Source organism: Pan troglodytes, chromosome 2, assembly GCF_028858775.2.
Source record: "Pan troglodytes isolate AG18354 chromosome 2, NHGRI_mPanTro3-v2.0_pri, whole genome shotgun sequence".
Lineage (NCBI taxonomy): Eukaryota > Metazoa > Chordata > Mammalia > Primates > Hominidae > Pan > Pan troglodytes.
In genome coordinates, this window is record NC_086015.1 from 145767152 (window position 1) to 145782560 (window position 15409).

Sequence of the window (15409 nt, forward strand, 5' to 3'; positions counted from 1 at the left end):
CCTAGAAGGAAAAAATGTTAAATTCTAAAACTAAAAGCAACATTTGCTTTACATATTCAACAATAAACACAACCCTGCATATATAGCCAGACAATTATGATCTTTCCAATAGAGCGATATATTCAAATTAAAATCTTAGTACATACATAAGAATCCTGGGAACTCTGTTACAAGAATTCTGCTGCTGCAGTAAGATAAAAAATCCACTAACACAACTAGCCCGGATTACTTCATGGGAGCTCTGCAGGGCCCAGTTGTAAACTGCTGTTCTCCATTCAAGGAATATTCTTCTTGGAAACAGAGTCAGAAGAAACACACATCGTGATTGTGCCTGTGGTGCTGAAAAAATTAAGTCTATTAAACAAGATTTCTACTAATGTTAATTTTATGTATACACATATACATATATATGTAAAGTAACATTTGTGTATACATATATATAAATAAAAGTCAAGTAACACTTAAAATACATTTAATACCTAATTTAATTAAAAGCTCCTTTTCAGAAAATAAAGCAAGTGCACTGAAAAAGGTCTATACACAACCTTACTAAATAATCAAGGAAATGCAAATTGAAAATCATACCTACCAGATAGGAAAAAGAAAAAATTTAAGATAGTTAACTCCATGACATTTTTTATTTTCTAGATAGCAAAGATTTTAAAGTCAGCTAAGTGTCAGTGAGGATGTGGAACTCATACTCTGCTAACAGGAGTGTAAACTGGTGTATCTTTGGAGAACAATACAGCAGAATAGAGGTGAAGATGTGCAAACTCTATAACCCAACAATACTACTCCTAGGTAGGTAAAAACGTTAAAATAATGCTTCTCAAACTTTAATATGGATATGAATCACCTATCTTGTTAAAATGCAGATTCTGATTCAGTAGGTCTGGGTGGAGCATTAGATTCCCCATTTCTTTCTTTCTCTCTCTTTTTTTTTAATGTGCTCTTTCAGCAGAATCAAAGACGCTCCATTTCTAACAAGTCCCTAAATGGTGGCGATGCTACTGGTCTGTGGAGCATACTTTTCAAACAGCAAGGACTTAGAATGACTAAAGAATCATTTATAAAGATATTCATTTAAATGTTGCTTGTAATTGTGAAAAATTGGAAACAACTTGATTGTCCACCAATAGGAGGTCTGATAGTGTCCATCCAAATTTAGCTACTATTTGGAAGTTTAAAAAAACTAGAGTTACCCATATCACCATGGATAAGTCTCATAAAGATAGTGTTGACCAACAAAATGTAAGCTGTAAGAAGCAAAACAATTTCTTATATTATTTATAAATAAATACATATATAGTAAAAGTAATAGAACATTCAACAGAACAATCAACACCAAATTCACAACAGTAGTAATCTCTGGGGAAAAAATGAGGGGAATGAAATCATAGAGGGACAAAGGCTTCCATCATATCTCTAATATTTTTATTTCCTTTTTAAAAAAAATTCATGAAGAGAGGTAAGGGTAAAGAGAAACTGACTTCAAAGGGCTTTGATGTTTTTATTTCTTTTTTCTTTTTTTTGAGACAGAGTCTCACTCTGTTGCCCAGGCTGGAGTGCAGGGGTGCAATCTTGGCTCACTGAAACCTCTGCCTCCTGGGTTCAAGAGATTCTTGTATCTCAGCCTCCCTAGTAGCTGGAACTACAGGCGTGAGCCACCATGCCTGGCTAATTTTTGTATTTTTAGAAGAGATGAGGTTTTGCCATGTTGGCCAGGCTGGTCTCAAGCTCCTGACCTCAAGAGATCCGCATGCCTTGGCCTCCCAAAGTGCTGGGATTACAGGCGTGAGCCACCGTGCCTGGCCTAATGTTTCTATTTCTTAAACTGAGAAGTTGGTATAAGAATTTTTGGTATATTGTTCTTCTTTTTAAAATATTTCTCAAATACTTCCTAATTTTATTAAATGAAGATAATGATATGTAAGGACACATTGCAAATGTTTTACAAAAAGAAAGGAAATGGGATATGTGGGGCAGGCTTTTATGTGTTACTTTTTATGTATCTAACCCCCTTCTGAACTATTAAAAATGTACCTGCTCTTTTAATTATTGAAAAAAATAAATAAGTCTTAGAAGTCCTATATAGAGATGAGTTAAAACAAACCACACAAGGCCAGGCATGGTGGCTCACGCCTGTAATCCTAGCACTTTAGAAGGCTGGGGCAGGTGGATCACTTGAGGTCAGGAGTTCGAGACCAGCCTGGCTAACATGGTGAAACCCCGCCTCTACTAAAAATACAAGAATTAGCTGGGTATGGTGGTGCGCACCTGTAATCCTAGCTACTCAGGAGGCTGAGGCAGGAAAATTGCTTGAACCTGAAGACAGAGGTTGCAGCAAGCCGAGATTGCGCCACTGCACTCCAGCATGGGCGACAGAGTAAGACTCCATCTCAAAAATAAATAAATAAATAAATAAATAAATAGATAGATAAATAAATAAAACAAACCACACACACATTCTTGTGAGCACTTACAATAGCTATCTGAAATCCTACAGCTTAATGTTAGAAGATTAGTGGCAAATGTGGTCAACTTTAAACAGCCATCATCAGAATGGGAATAAATCCATGGAAGTGAGAGCATTCCACATAAATCTTCCAGGATATGATCTTCAAATGAACTGTTTACTACAGAAGCACAAAATAAGTCATTAATTATAACTTTTCCTTAATCATATCTCTTTTAAATAAAAATAAAGACATTTGAAATACTATCATAATGATCATTTGATAAGCAGAAATTCTTAACACAGAGATCCATAAACGATGGTCTGAGGTCTGTGAACCCAAAGAAATTAAATGTGACTTTATAAAAACATGTTATCTATGCCTGTTTTAAAGAAGAATCACGGCATTCCTCAAACTCCCAAATTAAAAAACTTTGAAGTTATAAATAATTTCTATTGACTAAAGAATCAAAATATTATGCACATAAATTGGCAACTCAGAAATTATTGACAAATTTAATAGAACTGAAATCAGGAAAAAACTTCTGAGTATTCCAAACACGCACTTAGGCTTCAGGCAAAAAAGAAAGCATATTTCTATACTGATTATCTTTAAAGGTTATTCTGATCTGTTGCTAATTTGTACTCACCTTGCATATAAATCAAAGCATCATAAATTTTCACCACCTTATCAATGGTTGCCTCCAGGTCCGGTTTCTGAACAGATTCTAACAAACTTCTACAGCTCTTAAGCACTTTTGTGTAAAAATCCAATGACATCCAAGTTATCACTACAGAAGGCTTCTTCTTGGATTTATGTTGACAGTCCTTGAAAGTACGGCTGCAGTAAGTACATTTTGTTAAAAACATTGGAATTAAGATGAATTTTGTTATAGTCAAACATAAAATTGTAGTAAAGCCAAAAGAAATTGTGAGTACGAAATTTATCTATAACAATTTAAAGTAAACATGCAAATCAAGTAATATGTTATTACTATTTTAAGTTGAATCTATTTATGTCAGCTTAAATCACCCTTAGGATTTGGGAACTAAAATGACTTTGGGAGCCTGAGGTGGGAGGATCAATTGAGTCCAGGAGTTTGAGACCAGCCGGGCCAATATAGGGAAACCCATCTTTACAAAAAAAATTTTTTCTAAATTAGGGTGTGGCGGCACATGCCTATAGTCCCAGCTACATGGGAGGCTCACTTGAGCCCCGGATAGAGATCAAGGCTGTAGTGAGCCATGATCATGCCACTGTGCACCAGCCTGGGAGACAAAGTGAGACCCTGTCTTCAAAAGCCAAACACTGGGTTTTGAGTTGTACACAAATGTGTTCTGGTACTTTCTAATCATGTGTCCCCAGGAAAGTCAGTTTTGGCTTCAGACAAAAAAGAGCCTCAGTTTCTCTGAGTGTCAGTTTCTAATTTTTAAAATAGGCATAATAGCATTTACCTTACAGGACTATTGTAAATATTAACTAAGATATATACAGTGCTTAGCACCGTACCTAGCATTTGACTCAACAGAAAATAAATTTATTAACTACTTCAGTGAAAAGTTTGTGTTCTAAGGTTACATGAGTCAAGTGAATAATGAGTAAACAGTAAATCCAAGTTCATTACAGGAAACCCAACCCCAAGAAACAAGAAGTTTGTTTTACCAGTTCATGTTTTGATGAGAACAATGAACAGTACACAGAGCAGTCAGTTGTAAGACAACAGCAATTCCTTCTAACATCTCAATAACAGGATTCTTTAGGCCACTGTATTCAAGGGAAATCTGAAGGGATTCAGCTTTCTGTTTCAGTGCACTCCATAATATGCTCTTTTGGTTCATGTCCACATGTTTAATTCTATAATTATGAATACAGTAGAGAGATATTCATATGCAATATAAATTTGGTTAAAACATGAAACATATTTAGAATAAAACATACTATGTAATATCAACTATTCAAAAAAAATTTTTTTTTTTTTGTGAGACGGAGTCTCACTCTGTCTCCCAGGCTGGAGTGCAGTGGCGCCATCTCGGCTCACTGCAAGCTCCGCCTCCCGGGTTCACGCCATTCTCCTGCCTCAGCCTCCCGAGTAGCTGGGACTACAGGCGCCAACCACCACGCCTGGCTAATTTTTTGTATTTTTAGTAGAGACAGGGTTTGACCGTGTTAGCCAGGATGATCTCGATCTTCTGACCTCGTGATCCGCCCGCCTCGGCCTCCCAAAGTGCTGGGATTACAGGCGTGAGCCACCGCGCCCAGCCTGAAATTTATGCTAAGATTTAAAACAATTAAAACAATGTTCAGAAGTAACTGAAATACGGCAACTTAGCCACTTTATAAAAAATAGTTGGTTAACATTTTAAAAATTGCTAATAGATGCACAGTCTCAAAGATTTTTCACATATTAAAAAGTTAAATTAGATAAGCATATAAAAACATGCAAAGTAACTATATTTAACCATGAAATGTTTTATACTACTAACCGTCTACAATAATTATAAAAATATTTTAAGCACTCCCTTGGCTACATTTAGAAAGATGTTCTTTGTGTATTTAAATCAAAGCACTTAACTAAAGCTGATTTTTAAAAGTGAACAAAGTTTTATTTAATGGCTAAATACAAACTGAACGAAGGTCATCATACTCCTCAGTCTGTTTTGGTGCTCTTTTAGAAGGGTTTAGAGACGAGCTGAGACGACGCCTTTTGGGTGATATTCCATCACTATTACTGCTGAGGTTTTCCTGTTGAGTTTGGCATTGAATCTCCTCAATGATTTCCATACTTTCCATTTTCAAAGCTGCATAAAGTGGGCCCAACAAGTACTGAGAAAATAAAAAATAATTTCCAGAAATATTCCTTAGAAAATATATTTATATTATTCATAGGCAGCAAGAATGTATTAGATGTTAGGTGTTTTCTAGTGAAACTACTTTTAGAGTCTCATAAAGCAAAATAAACATCTAAATTGATCTATATTATTTAAGTCTATATATAGACTATGGTTCTATAGTCTTAGAAGGTTTAAACAAATCCTTCTCTCTACATCCTGTTTTTCCTCTTACCAAAATGATATAAATTTTAATTCCCTTATAAAAAATTCTGTAAGGGAATTACCAACTTTCTTCATGTAACTTTAATCCAGCAAGATTAATAAACTAAAATATTTAATCAAGTTACTGCATCTCTGATGATTTTATTGTATTACCTGACTCCCACAGTCCAAATAGAAAAAAGCGCATAATTTGGCATGATTAATCATTCATAGGTTTTCTAAAAGTGATTGATTATAACTTGTCAGACACATAATATGATTGACCAAAGCTTCTGCAATTAAGTTGGTAACTGCCCCCTTTTAATTAATAATGCAACAAATACATTTACACTTCACAGATTCTACTTAGAAACATTCTACTCCATTGGCAGTTCATTACCAACTTAATGAACAAATCCTTCTGAAATCAAAGTAAAAGTCCATAATAGTGAGCCAGACTACACTATGAAAATCATTATGTTCCAAATATAAATTACTATTAAAGATATTCTATTTTCTTATTATTACATTTTGCACATATGTATACAATTAAATGATGAACAAAATACATACTTAACTAGTAACCTGAAAAATTACTTACCTCTGCATCTACCTGAATTCCAAGCACATCCAAAAGAGCTTTACAAATATTTCTCACATAGACCTTCCTGACTTGTAAAGCAGATTCATACCCAGCTGGCACAAATTTAAGGAAATACTGCAGTAAATGGCACAAAGCTGCTTTTAGCAAATCAGACTTAAGCCGCATGAGCACACCGTCTTCAAACATGACACAGAGTTTTTCCAGCAGCATATTTAAATAGACAGGTTCAATATTTCTATAAGCTTCTGCTTCAAAGGGAAATAGTGTCTTTATCAGCTTTGATAATGGCTCTTCATAGAGTTTCAATTGGTCAGTATCCATTTCTACAAGGTGTTTTAATAATTCCAACAATGAGCTGAAAAAAGTGCTAGCTGGTTGTGCTGGTAGTCCTCCAAGCTGAAAAAGTTCTGTTAAAAAGCTAATTGCTAGGGATTTAATTTTTGGACTACCATACTCTAGCAGAACACAACCTATCTGCCAAAGTAAGAGTTCTTGCCTTCTAAAAAACACAATTGCAATAATACGAGTAAGAACCGTTAATAAAGTGACTTCAATAAATTCTAAATTTTGCATACTCATCAACTGCAAAGGAGCTGATTGTAAATATCCCATGTGTTCATCTAATTGACTTAAAAATCGGCTCATGACCACTGGCCATTCCACAGCATGACTCATCACATTTCTTCTATGGAGGTAAACCAAGTCTTCAAAAAGTTGTAATAATTCTTTTGTGAGTACCCCAAAAATAGCAGGACTCTTGCTTTTAAAAAGAAATAATAATGAACAGATGACTTCACAGATTTTCTTGTGTAACAAATGACAGGAGGGAGTTGCTGCAATCCGCAGAAGTCTCGTTATGATCCAATTACTGAATTCTTTGAAATAAACAAAAAAGATATTAAATAAACAAGTATATCCGAAGTGTTAATTCATTTGCTAAATCCTTGACGATTGACTTTTAAAGAATAAACTTCACTAACAAGAGTGTAAAACATTCCCTTCATAATGGAAACATAATAGTTTAGAACACAGGCATACCCAGTTTTATTGCACGTTGCAGATACTGCATTTGTCACAAATTGAAGGTTGTGGTAACTCTGCATCAAGCAAGTGTATCAGTGCCATTTTTCCAATAGCATGTGGTCACTTCATGTCTCTGTATCACATTTTGGTAATTCTCAAAATATTTCAAACATTTTCATTATTATCGTATCTGTTATGGTGATCTGTGATCAGTGACGTTTGATGTTACTATTGTAATTGTTTGGAGCTGTCATGAACCACACCGATATAAGGTGGCAAACTTAATGGATAAATGTATGTGTTCTGACCCACCGACCAGCAGTTCCCCATCTCTCTCCCTCTCCTTGTGTCTCCCTATTCCCTGAGACACAGTATTGAAATTAGGTTAATTAATAACCCTTACAATGGCCTCTATGTGTTCAAATGAAAGGAAGAGTCACACATCTCTCACTTCAAATCAAAAGCTAGAAATGATTAAGCCTACTGAGGAAGGCATGTTGAAAGCCAAGACAAGTTGAAAGCTAGGCCTCTTTCACCAAACAACCAACTTGTTAAAACAAAGAAAAAGTTTTTGGAAGAAATTAAAAGTACTACTCCACTGAACGCACAATTGATGAGAAAGTGAAACAGCCTTATTGCTGGTATGGAGAAAGTTTTTGTACTCTGAATAGAAGATCAAATCGTTAAAAGATGAGGAAATTTCCAGTAGGAAAAAAAGAAGATCAAACCAGCCACAACATTCCCTTAAGCCAAAGCCTAATCCAGAGAAAGGCCCTCAACATCAAGGCAAGACACTCCACCAGCACAAATATTACAACTTGTTGAAGGATGATATAATCGTTAGCATTTTTTAGTAATAAAGTATTTTTAATTAAGGTACATACCTTGTTTTTTAGACATAATGCTATTCCACACTTAAGGTACAACGTAAACATAACTTTTATATGCACTGGGAAACCAAAAAATTCATGTGACTTACTTTATTGCAATATTCACTTTATTGTAGTGGTCTGGAACTGAACCCACAATATTTCTGAGGTATGCCTGTAACAACTTTGGAGTCAGACAGGCAAGGTCCTAGCTTTCCACTTACTAGTTGTATAAACTTTTCATTTCTCTGAACCTCTGTAATTTCATGTATAAGGAGAATAATGCTATCTATGTTATGGGTTACTGTGAGGACCAAATAAGAAAATGCACATGAAATACTCAGCACAGTTCCAAAGTAAAATAAATGTTCAATAAAGGGTAGCTATTGTCATTCTTTCAACTAAAATTTGAGTGGTGACTCTGTCTCAGGTACACAAGAATAAATCAGTCATAGTCCTGTCCTCATGAATCTCACAGTATAGTTTCTTGAGCTTTTTGACTGCAACAAAGAAATAACATTTTATATCACGACCCAGTACATATACATGCATTTTATTTAAATATTTAAAACAAAAGGTTCATTAAATAGTACTTACTCTTATTACATACAATGTACTATAATATTTTCTTTTTTTTTTCTTGAGACAGGTTCTCACTCTGTTACCCAGGCTGGAGTGCAATGGCATGGTCTTAGCTCACTGCAATCTCTGCCTCCCAGGCTAAAGCAATTAGTGTGCCTCAGCCTTCCAAGTAGCTTGTACCACAGGCATGTGCCACCATGTTCAGCTAATGTTTTTTTGTTTTGTTTTGGTTTGTTTTGGTTTGGTTTTGGTAGAGACAGGGTTTTGCCATGTTGCCTAGGCTGGTCTCGAACTCCCAAAGTGCTGGGATTACAGGCGTGAGACATCGTGCCCAGCCTATGATATTTTCTAGTTTATTTCATCTTGTTTTAAATGCTGATAATTGCCTAATTTCATAACCCACTAGTGGGTTATGACCTGTAGTTTAAAAACTACTGTAGGAAAGAATATAGACAAACCAATGATTAGAGCACAGTTTAATAGCCTCTATGATAGATGAAATGCAGAACACTTAGTACTAAGAGAGAATAAAGGAATAACCAAGCCAGTTCTAAGCAGTTAGAAGTAGTGCTCAGAAAAAAACTTCTTGGAGGACATGCTATCAAAGTTGAGTTAAAGTTTGAACAAAAAATTTTAAAATACTTTATCCATTATACAAAAAAAATGTTTATTTTGCATCTCTTTATGAAGACACCAATGAAGGGACAAAAGTAGTAGGTGCAATAAAGAATAAGCCTAGAGAAAAGCTTCAATATATAGAATTGCGGTCAGCAAACTTTTTTTAAAGGACCAGATAGTAATATTTTTGGCTTGAGTGCCCAAGTTGCCTTTGTAGTAGTCACAGACAATAAGTAAAAGAATGAGCATGGCTGTGTTCTAATAAAACTTTGTTTACAAAAACTGAAGCCAGGCACAGTAGCATGTGCCTATGGTCCCAGGTATGCAGGAGGCTGAGGCAGGAGGATCCCTTGAGTCTACCAGTTCAAGACCAGCCTGGGCAACATAGCGAGACCCTGTCTTATTTAAAAAAAAAAAAAAAAAAGGAAACAAAACAAAACACAAAAACTTTGTTCACAAAAACAGGCAGCCACCCTGTGGACTACAGCTTGCCAAGCTCTGATCTAGAAGAAAGAGATTACCAAAAACAGAAAAAAGAAAACTATGCCAAAGTGTTCAATGGCAAATAAACAAATTTGATTATTTCTAAGTACCTAGTATACAATACTAAAAAGAAAACAATAAGGATATGTGAAGGAAAAATAACCATTACCATTTTGCTCCTTCAATTTATAGCAAAGCTGACCCAAAAAAGTATAATCCTGTACATGTAATATTTCAGAAGAGCAGTAAAAGGAGGATTTTATAGAACATATGGCAAGTGAATGCATGAATAACAGCACTTACCAATACAACTGCCTTTGGCCTCATGGCTTCCACTCACATTTACAAACATAAGTGGGGAGGATTTCATGATATGCTGGATGAAATCAAGCAACATCACGGAGGTTGGCTGAGAGTCAGTTTTCTTTACAAGTTCTACAGCAACTAAAACAATAAGATTCATTTTAAAGAGTCATGACAAATTAAACAATGGTCCTTTTGTTAAGAAACCAGACTGTGGGCCAGGCAAGGTGCCTCACTCCTGTAATCCCTGTACTTTGGAAGGCTGAAGTGGGCGGATCACCTGAGCCCAGGAACTCAAGACCAGCCTGGATAAGATGTCAAGATCCCGTCTCTACAAAAAAAATTTTTCTTAAAATTAGCTGGGAGTGGTAGTGTGCCTATAGTCCCAGCTACTCAGGGGGCTGAGGCTGGAGGATTCCCTTGAGCCCAGAAGTTCAAGGCAGTAGTGAGCTACGATCACACTATTGCACTCCAGCCTGGAACAAAGCAAGACTCTGTCTCTTAAAATTAAAAAAAAAAACAAAAAGTGGGGGGGGGGGGGACCAGACTTTGGTGACCAGAATTATATCCAGCACAGCTCTCAACAACATTCAAGCTAAATTGATGGGGCTAAACACTACAGTCTTTTTTTTTTTTTTTTTTGAGACACAGTCTCACTCTGTTGCCCAGGCTGGAGTGTAGTGGTGTGATCTTGGCTCACTGCAACCTGTGCCTCCGGGGTACAAGTGATTCTTCTGCCTCAGCCTCCTGAGTAGCTAGGACTACAGGTGTGTGCCACCACACCCAGCTAATTTTGGTATTTTTAGTAGAGACAGGGTTTCGTCATGTTGGCCAGGCTGGTCTCCAACTCCTGACCTCAGGTGATCCACCCACCTCGGCCTCCCAAAGTGTTGGGATTACAGGCGTGAGCCACCGTGCCCAGCCAACACTACAGTCTTATCTAATTTTAAATGTTTAAATATCACATGCATTCCTCTACCATACATCTATTTATCAAACATGTACTTCAGGAATAATATGCCAGGCAATGCTAAAATCTAAGGATTAAAAAAAAGTTCTCACAATCCAGTGGGGCGCCAAACAAACCAACTAATAATTATAATACAATATGGTAACAGCACTAATCCAGAATAAGGAGAAACAGGTATCTGGGAGGACACTGTGAAGGAAATGATTCCTAGATGAGGAGTTGGTCAGAGAGGGGAAGGGCAAGTAGTCTAAACGGAGGGAATATGAATACGATACAAAAACACATCTTGTAAGTATTCAGTAGTCCTTTGTTATTTTTCAGCAACCCATCATTTTACTGATTGAAAAAGAAAGGATTAATGGCTAGTCTAAGTCATAAAATCTGCGCCAAATTTGGAATCCAAATTATAAACCCTGAGCCTAATGCCATTTTATATTATCCCTCCCATGTAATTTCAACAGATATGACAAATGTGACACCATCTTGCCAGGTTGGTAATATTCTGTCTATCAGATTGGCACAAACAGGCAATAATTGATTCAGTAACTCACATAATCCTATAATCTCCTATAGGCACAGGCATGAACTTACTTAAAGAGTAACTTACTTAAAGAGGTTTTTTTGGGTGGCATTTGCTATTAGTCTACCACTGGCATAACAGCTAACCAAAATAGGGTCCACGTGATTGGTACTGGACAAATATTTTTACATATAATATCCAATATTAAAGAACTCATAGCAAGCAGTAGAAAATCTAGATAACAAACAGGAAAAGAGAATTATTTTAAAAGCCTAATTCAAATTTCGTAACAAGCAATAAGCAATACTGATTAACAAATAACTTGCTTGAAAATAGTAACTATCATAAATACTCTATATCTAAAACTACATGGAGAAAATGCTACTATAATTTATACATGGAAAAGAAAAGTCTAATTTATAAAGTTTATATAAGAAATAATCGGTTTCTTACCAACATTTACATCTGTAAGTATCCGGTCAATGAATTGACACAGAATTTGTCTTGGCTTCTGTACAACTGTATTATATTCCTCTGGTGTGGCACTAAAATACAAATTAAAAGCTTTTAATCCTTAAAGTGACTCAGTTTCATTTGCAAAAAAAATTTATCTAAAGTAGAACTCATCAAATGTGTTCAGTGTCAATGTTGATATTCACAGTATTCTTCTGTTTAAAAATTGAAAAGAAAATCTGAATATGTTACCAACTTACAAGAAAAAAAGAATATGCTAAGTAATACTAAAGAGATCCAATCAGCAAAGCCTAGACCTGAACTTCTCAATATGGTGGCCACTAGCTACAAGTAACTAGGGAGAACTTGAAATGTGATTAATACAAATTGAAATGTGCTACTGATGGCAGTGGCAGCCCAGTTGGAGCGGTGAGGAAGGTGGTGCTAGGGCTGCTCTCTCCAGGGCGCTAGTGGGCAGAAGCCCCGCCCCCTTCTGAGGCGCAAGACAGGTGGAAGCCCCGCCCCCTTCCGAGTTGCAGGGTCGGGAGCCCAGCCATCCTGGGTGCAGCTGCAGCCGCCCAACCATGGCTGCAAACCCAGGCATCCCTGCTCTCTCCAGGGCCGGGAAGGCCCCCTGCCCTCACAGACTTGGAAATGCCTGCTCCCGCTGCCTGGCCTCTCCCCGCTCCCGGCACCCACACCAATTTCGGAGCAAAGTTGTGGGGGAGCCCAGGTGTTGTCACGACCAGGCCGTGTGTGCATGTGCTCAGGACGGCACTGACACACCAGCCCCCTGCTGCCTCATCTCCCTCTGGACTTTGGGCAGGCCAAGCGGTAGGCTGAGGGCAGCTCAATATGGGCCTGCAGGCGCCCCTCGGCACGAACAGCCTGGGTGTAGTGGGTGGCAGGTTGATGGCAGCAGGAAGTAGACAGGCTCCTGGGAGGAAAGGGGTGGGTCCCCAGTGAAGACCCACCTTCAAGCCAGGAACAGCTTGAAGCCTGGAAGCCTGGCTGCCAGTTACACGGACCACAGCGAGAACTTAGGGTGCTTTTTCCAGGCCCACCCATGACTGCCTATGGACCAATTAGCATTCACTTCCTCCCTTCTGAAGCACATAAAAACTAAATTTTTGGTGGAACTCTAATACCCTTTTCCACAGTGGCTGTACCATTGTACACTCCCACCTGCAGTGGACAAGGGTTCCAATTTCTCCACATCTTCACCAACACACGTTATTTTCTGGGTGTTTTTTTTTTTATTATTTTATTTTCCCCTTTTGGCGACAGGGTCTAACCCTGTTGCCCAGGTTACTGTGCAGTGGTGCACCCATAACTCACTGCAGCCTCAACCTCCCAGCCTCAGGAGATCCTCCCACCTCAGCCTCCTGAGTAGCTGGCACCACAGGTGCATGGCACCACAGGTGCATGTCACCACACCCAGCTAATTTTTTGTATTTTTTGTAGAGACGGGGTTTCACCACGTTGCCCAGGCTGGTCTCAATCTCCTGGGCTCAAGCGATCTGCCTGCTTTGACCTCCCAAAGTGCTGGGATTGTAGGCACGAGTCACCATGCCCAACTGTGTTTTTTTTTGTGGGGTTTTTTTTGTTTTTTGGTTTTTTTTGAGACGGAGTCTTGCTCTGTCACCAGGCTGGAGTGCAGTGGCATGATCTCAACTCACTGCAACCTCCGTCTCCCGGGTTCAAGCAATTCTCCTGCCTCAGCCTCTCAAGTAGCTGGTACTACAGGCATGCACCACCATGCCTGGCTAATTTTTTGTATTTTAGTAGAGATGGGGTTTTACCATGTTGGCCAGGATGGTCTCAATCTCCTGACCTCGTGATCCGCCTGCCTCAGCCTCCCAAAGTGCTGGGATTACAGGCATGAGCCAACACGCCCAGCCCCAACTGTTTTTTTATTAATAGCTATCATAATGGGTGTGAAGCAGTATCCTGTGGTTTTGATTTGCATCTCCCTAATGATTAGTAATTGTGAGCATCTTCTCATGTGCTTATTTGTCCATCTGTATATCTTCTTTGGAGAAATGTCTATTCAAGTTCTTTTTCTATTTTTCATCAGGTTATATTTGTTGTTAAGCTGTAGGAGTTCTTAATATATTCTAGATATTAAACTCCTTATCAGACATATGATTTGCAAATATTTTCTCCAGTTCCATGGGTTGCCTTTTCACTCTATTGATACTGCCCTTTGATGCACAAAGTTTTTAATTTTGATGAATTCCAATTTATCTGTTTATTTTGCTGCCTGTGCTTTGTGTCATATCAAAGAAATCATTGCCAAATCCAATGTCATAATGTTTTCCCTCTATGTTCCCTTATTTTTATTTATTTATTTATTTTTTGAGACAGAGTTTCACTCTTGTTGCCCAGGCTGGAGTGCAATGGCGCGATCTCGGCTCACCGCAACCTCCGCCTCCTGGGTTCAAGCGATTCTCCTGCCTCAGCCTCCTGAGTTGCTGCGATTACAAGCATGTACCACCACGCCTGGCTAATTTTGTATATTTTTAGTAGAGACAGGGTTTCTCCATGTTGGTCAGGCTGGTCTGGAACTCCTGACCTCAGGTGATCCACCCATCTTGGCCTCCCAAAGTGCTGGGATTATAGGTGTGAGCCACCACGCCCAGCCCCCTCTATGTTCACTTCTAAGAGTTTCATAGTTTTAATTCTTATGTTTAGGTATTTGTATGCCTTTTGGACTTTTAAATTTTTCCTGTAGCGGTAAAGAGAGAAGCCAGATTGCAAGTGGCTGAAAATCTAATGAAATGTGAATACTGAGAATAGCGGGTTCTTTCCAAAGCTTGATCATGAAATGAAGAGAAGTAGAGTTGGTGATAACTAAAGAACTGTATGAGATCAAGAGGGCTTTGTTTTGTTTCTCCCTTATAATGGAAAGACCTAAGCAACCAATTCTTGAGATGTGACTCCTCTTCTTGGAACCAGATATAAGTAAAAAGACAATCCTTGGACAGGAGGGTAACTCTTTCATAAACATAGAAAGAATGGATGGGTACAGACGCAAATAATTTAATAAATTCAAAAGGCAAGTAAAACAAGATCCTCTGCTTCAAAGAACTCAGAATAGTTGCTGGGGAGAGGAGAGGAATGCACTTAAATAATCAAAAGCGGCCGGGCATGGTGGCTCACGCCTGTAATACGAGCATTTTGGGAAGCTAAGGCAGGCGGATCATGAGGTCAGTAGATCTAAACCATCCCGGCTAACATGGTGAAACCCCATCTCTGCTAAAAACACAAAAATCAGCTGGGTGTGGTGGCGGGCGCCTGTAGTCCCAGCTGCTCAGGAGGCTGAGGCAGGAGAATCGCTTGAATCTGGGAGGCGGAGGTTGCAGTGAGTCGAGATCGCGCCACTGTACTCCAGCCTGGGCGACAGAGCGAGACTCAGTCTCAATAAATAAATAAATAAATAAATAAATAATCAAAAGCAAGTATCATGTACACCCAAAGCAGGGAATGATTAACT

The 15409-nt window shown here is 38.2% G+C and overlaps 1 protein-coding gene across 6 annotated transcripts in view; it reads right to left on the reverse strand.

Annotated features, from left to right (window-relative positions):
- Nucleotides 1-15409, reverse strand: part of ATR (ATR serine/threonine kinase) — a 129802-nt gene that overhangs the window by 107023 nt on the left and 7370 nt on the right. For 5 of the 6 annotated variants that reach the window (XR_008547125.2, XR_010155346.1, XM_054681114.2 and 2 more), the window contains exons 2-9: nucleotides 11914-12005; nucleotides 9971-10111; nucleotides 6090-6967; nucleotides 5101-5279; nucleotides 4119-4310; nucleotides 3106-3296; nucleotides 2484-2636; nucleotides 147-339 (exon numbers count right to left, since the gene is read on the reverse strand). Coding sequence is in view for 4 of the 6 variants with exons in the window: in XM_054681114.2 (XP_054537089.1) it covers nucleotides 147-339; nucleotides 2484-2636; nucleotides 3106-3296; nucleotides 4119-4310; nucleotides 5101-5279; nucleotides 6090-6967; nucleotides 9971-10111; nucleotides 11914-12005 (2019 nt within the window). In the remaining 2 variants the exon portion in view is untranslated. The remainder of the gene's footprint in view (nucleotides 1-146; nucleotides 340-2483; nucleotides 2637-3105; nucleotides 3297-4118; nucleotides 4311-5100; nucleotides 5280-6089; nucleotides 6968-9970; nucleotides 10112-11913; nucleotides 12006-15409) is intronic. The other variant, XM_024355737.3, reaches the window with a different exon arrangement.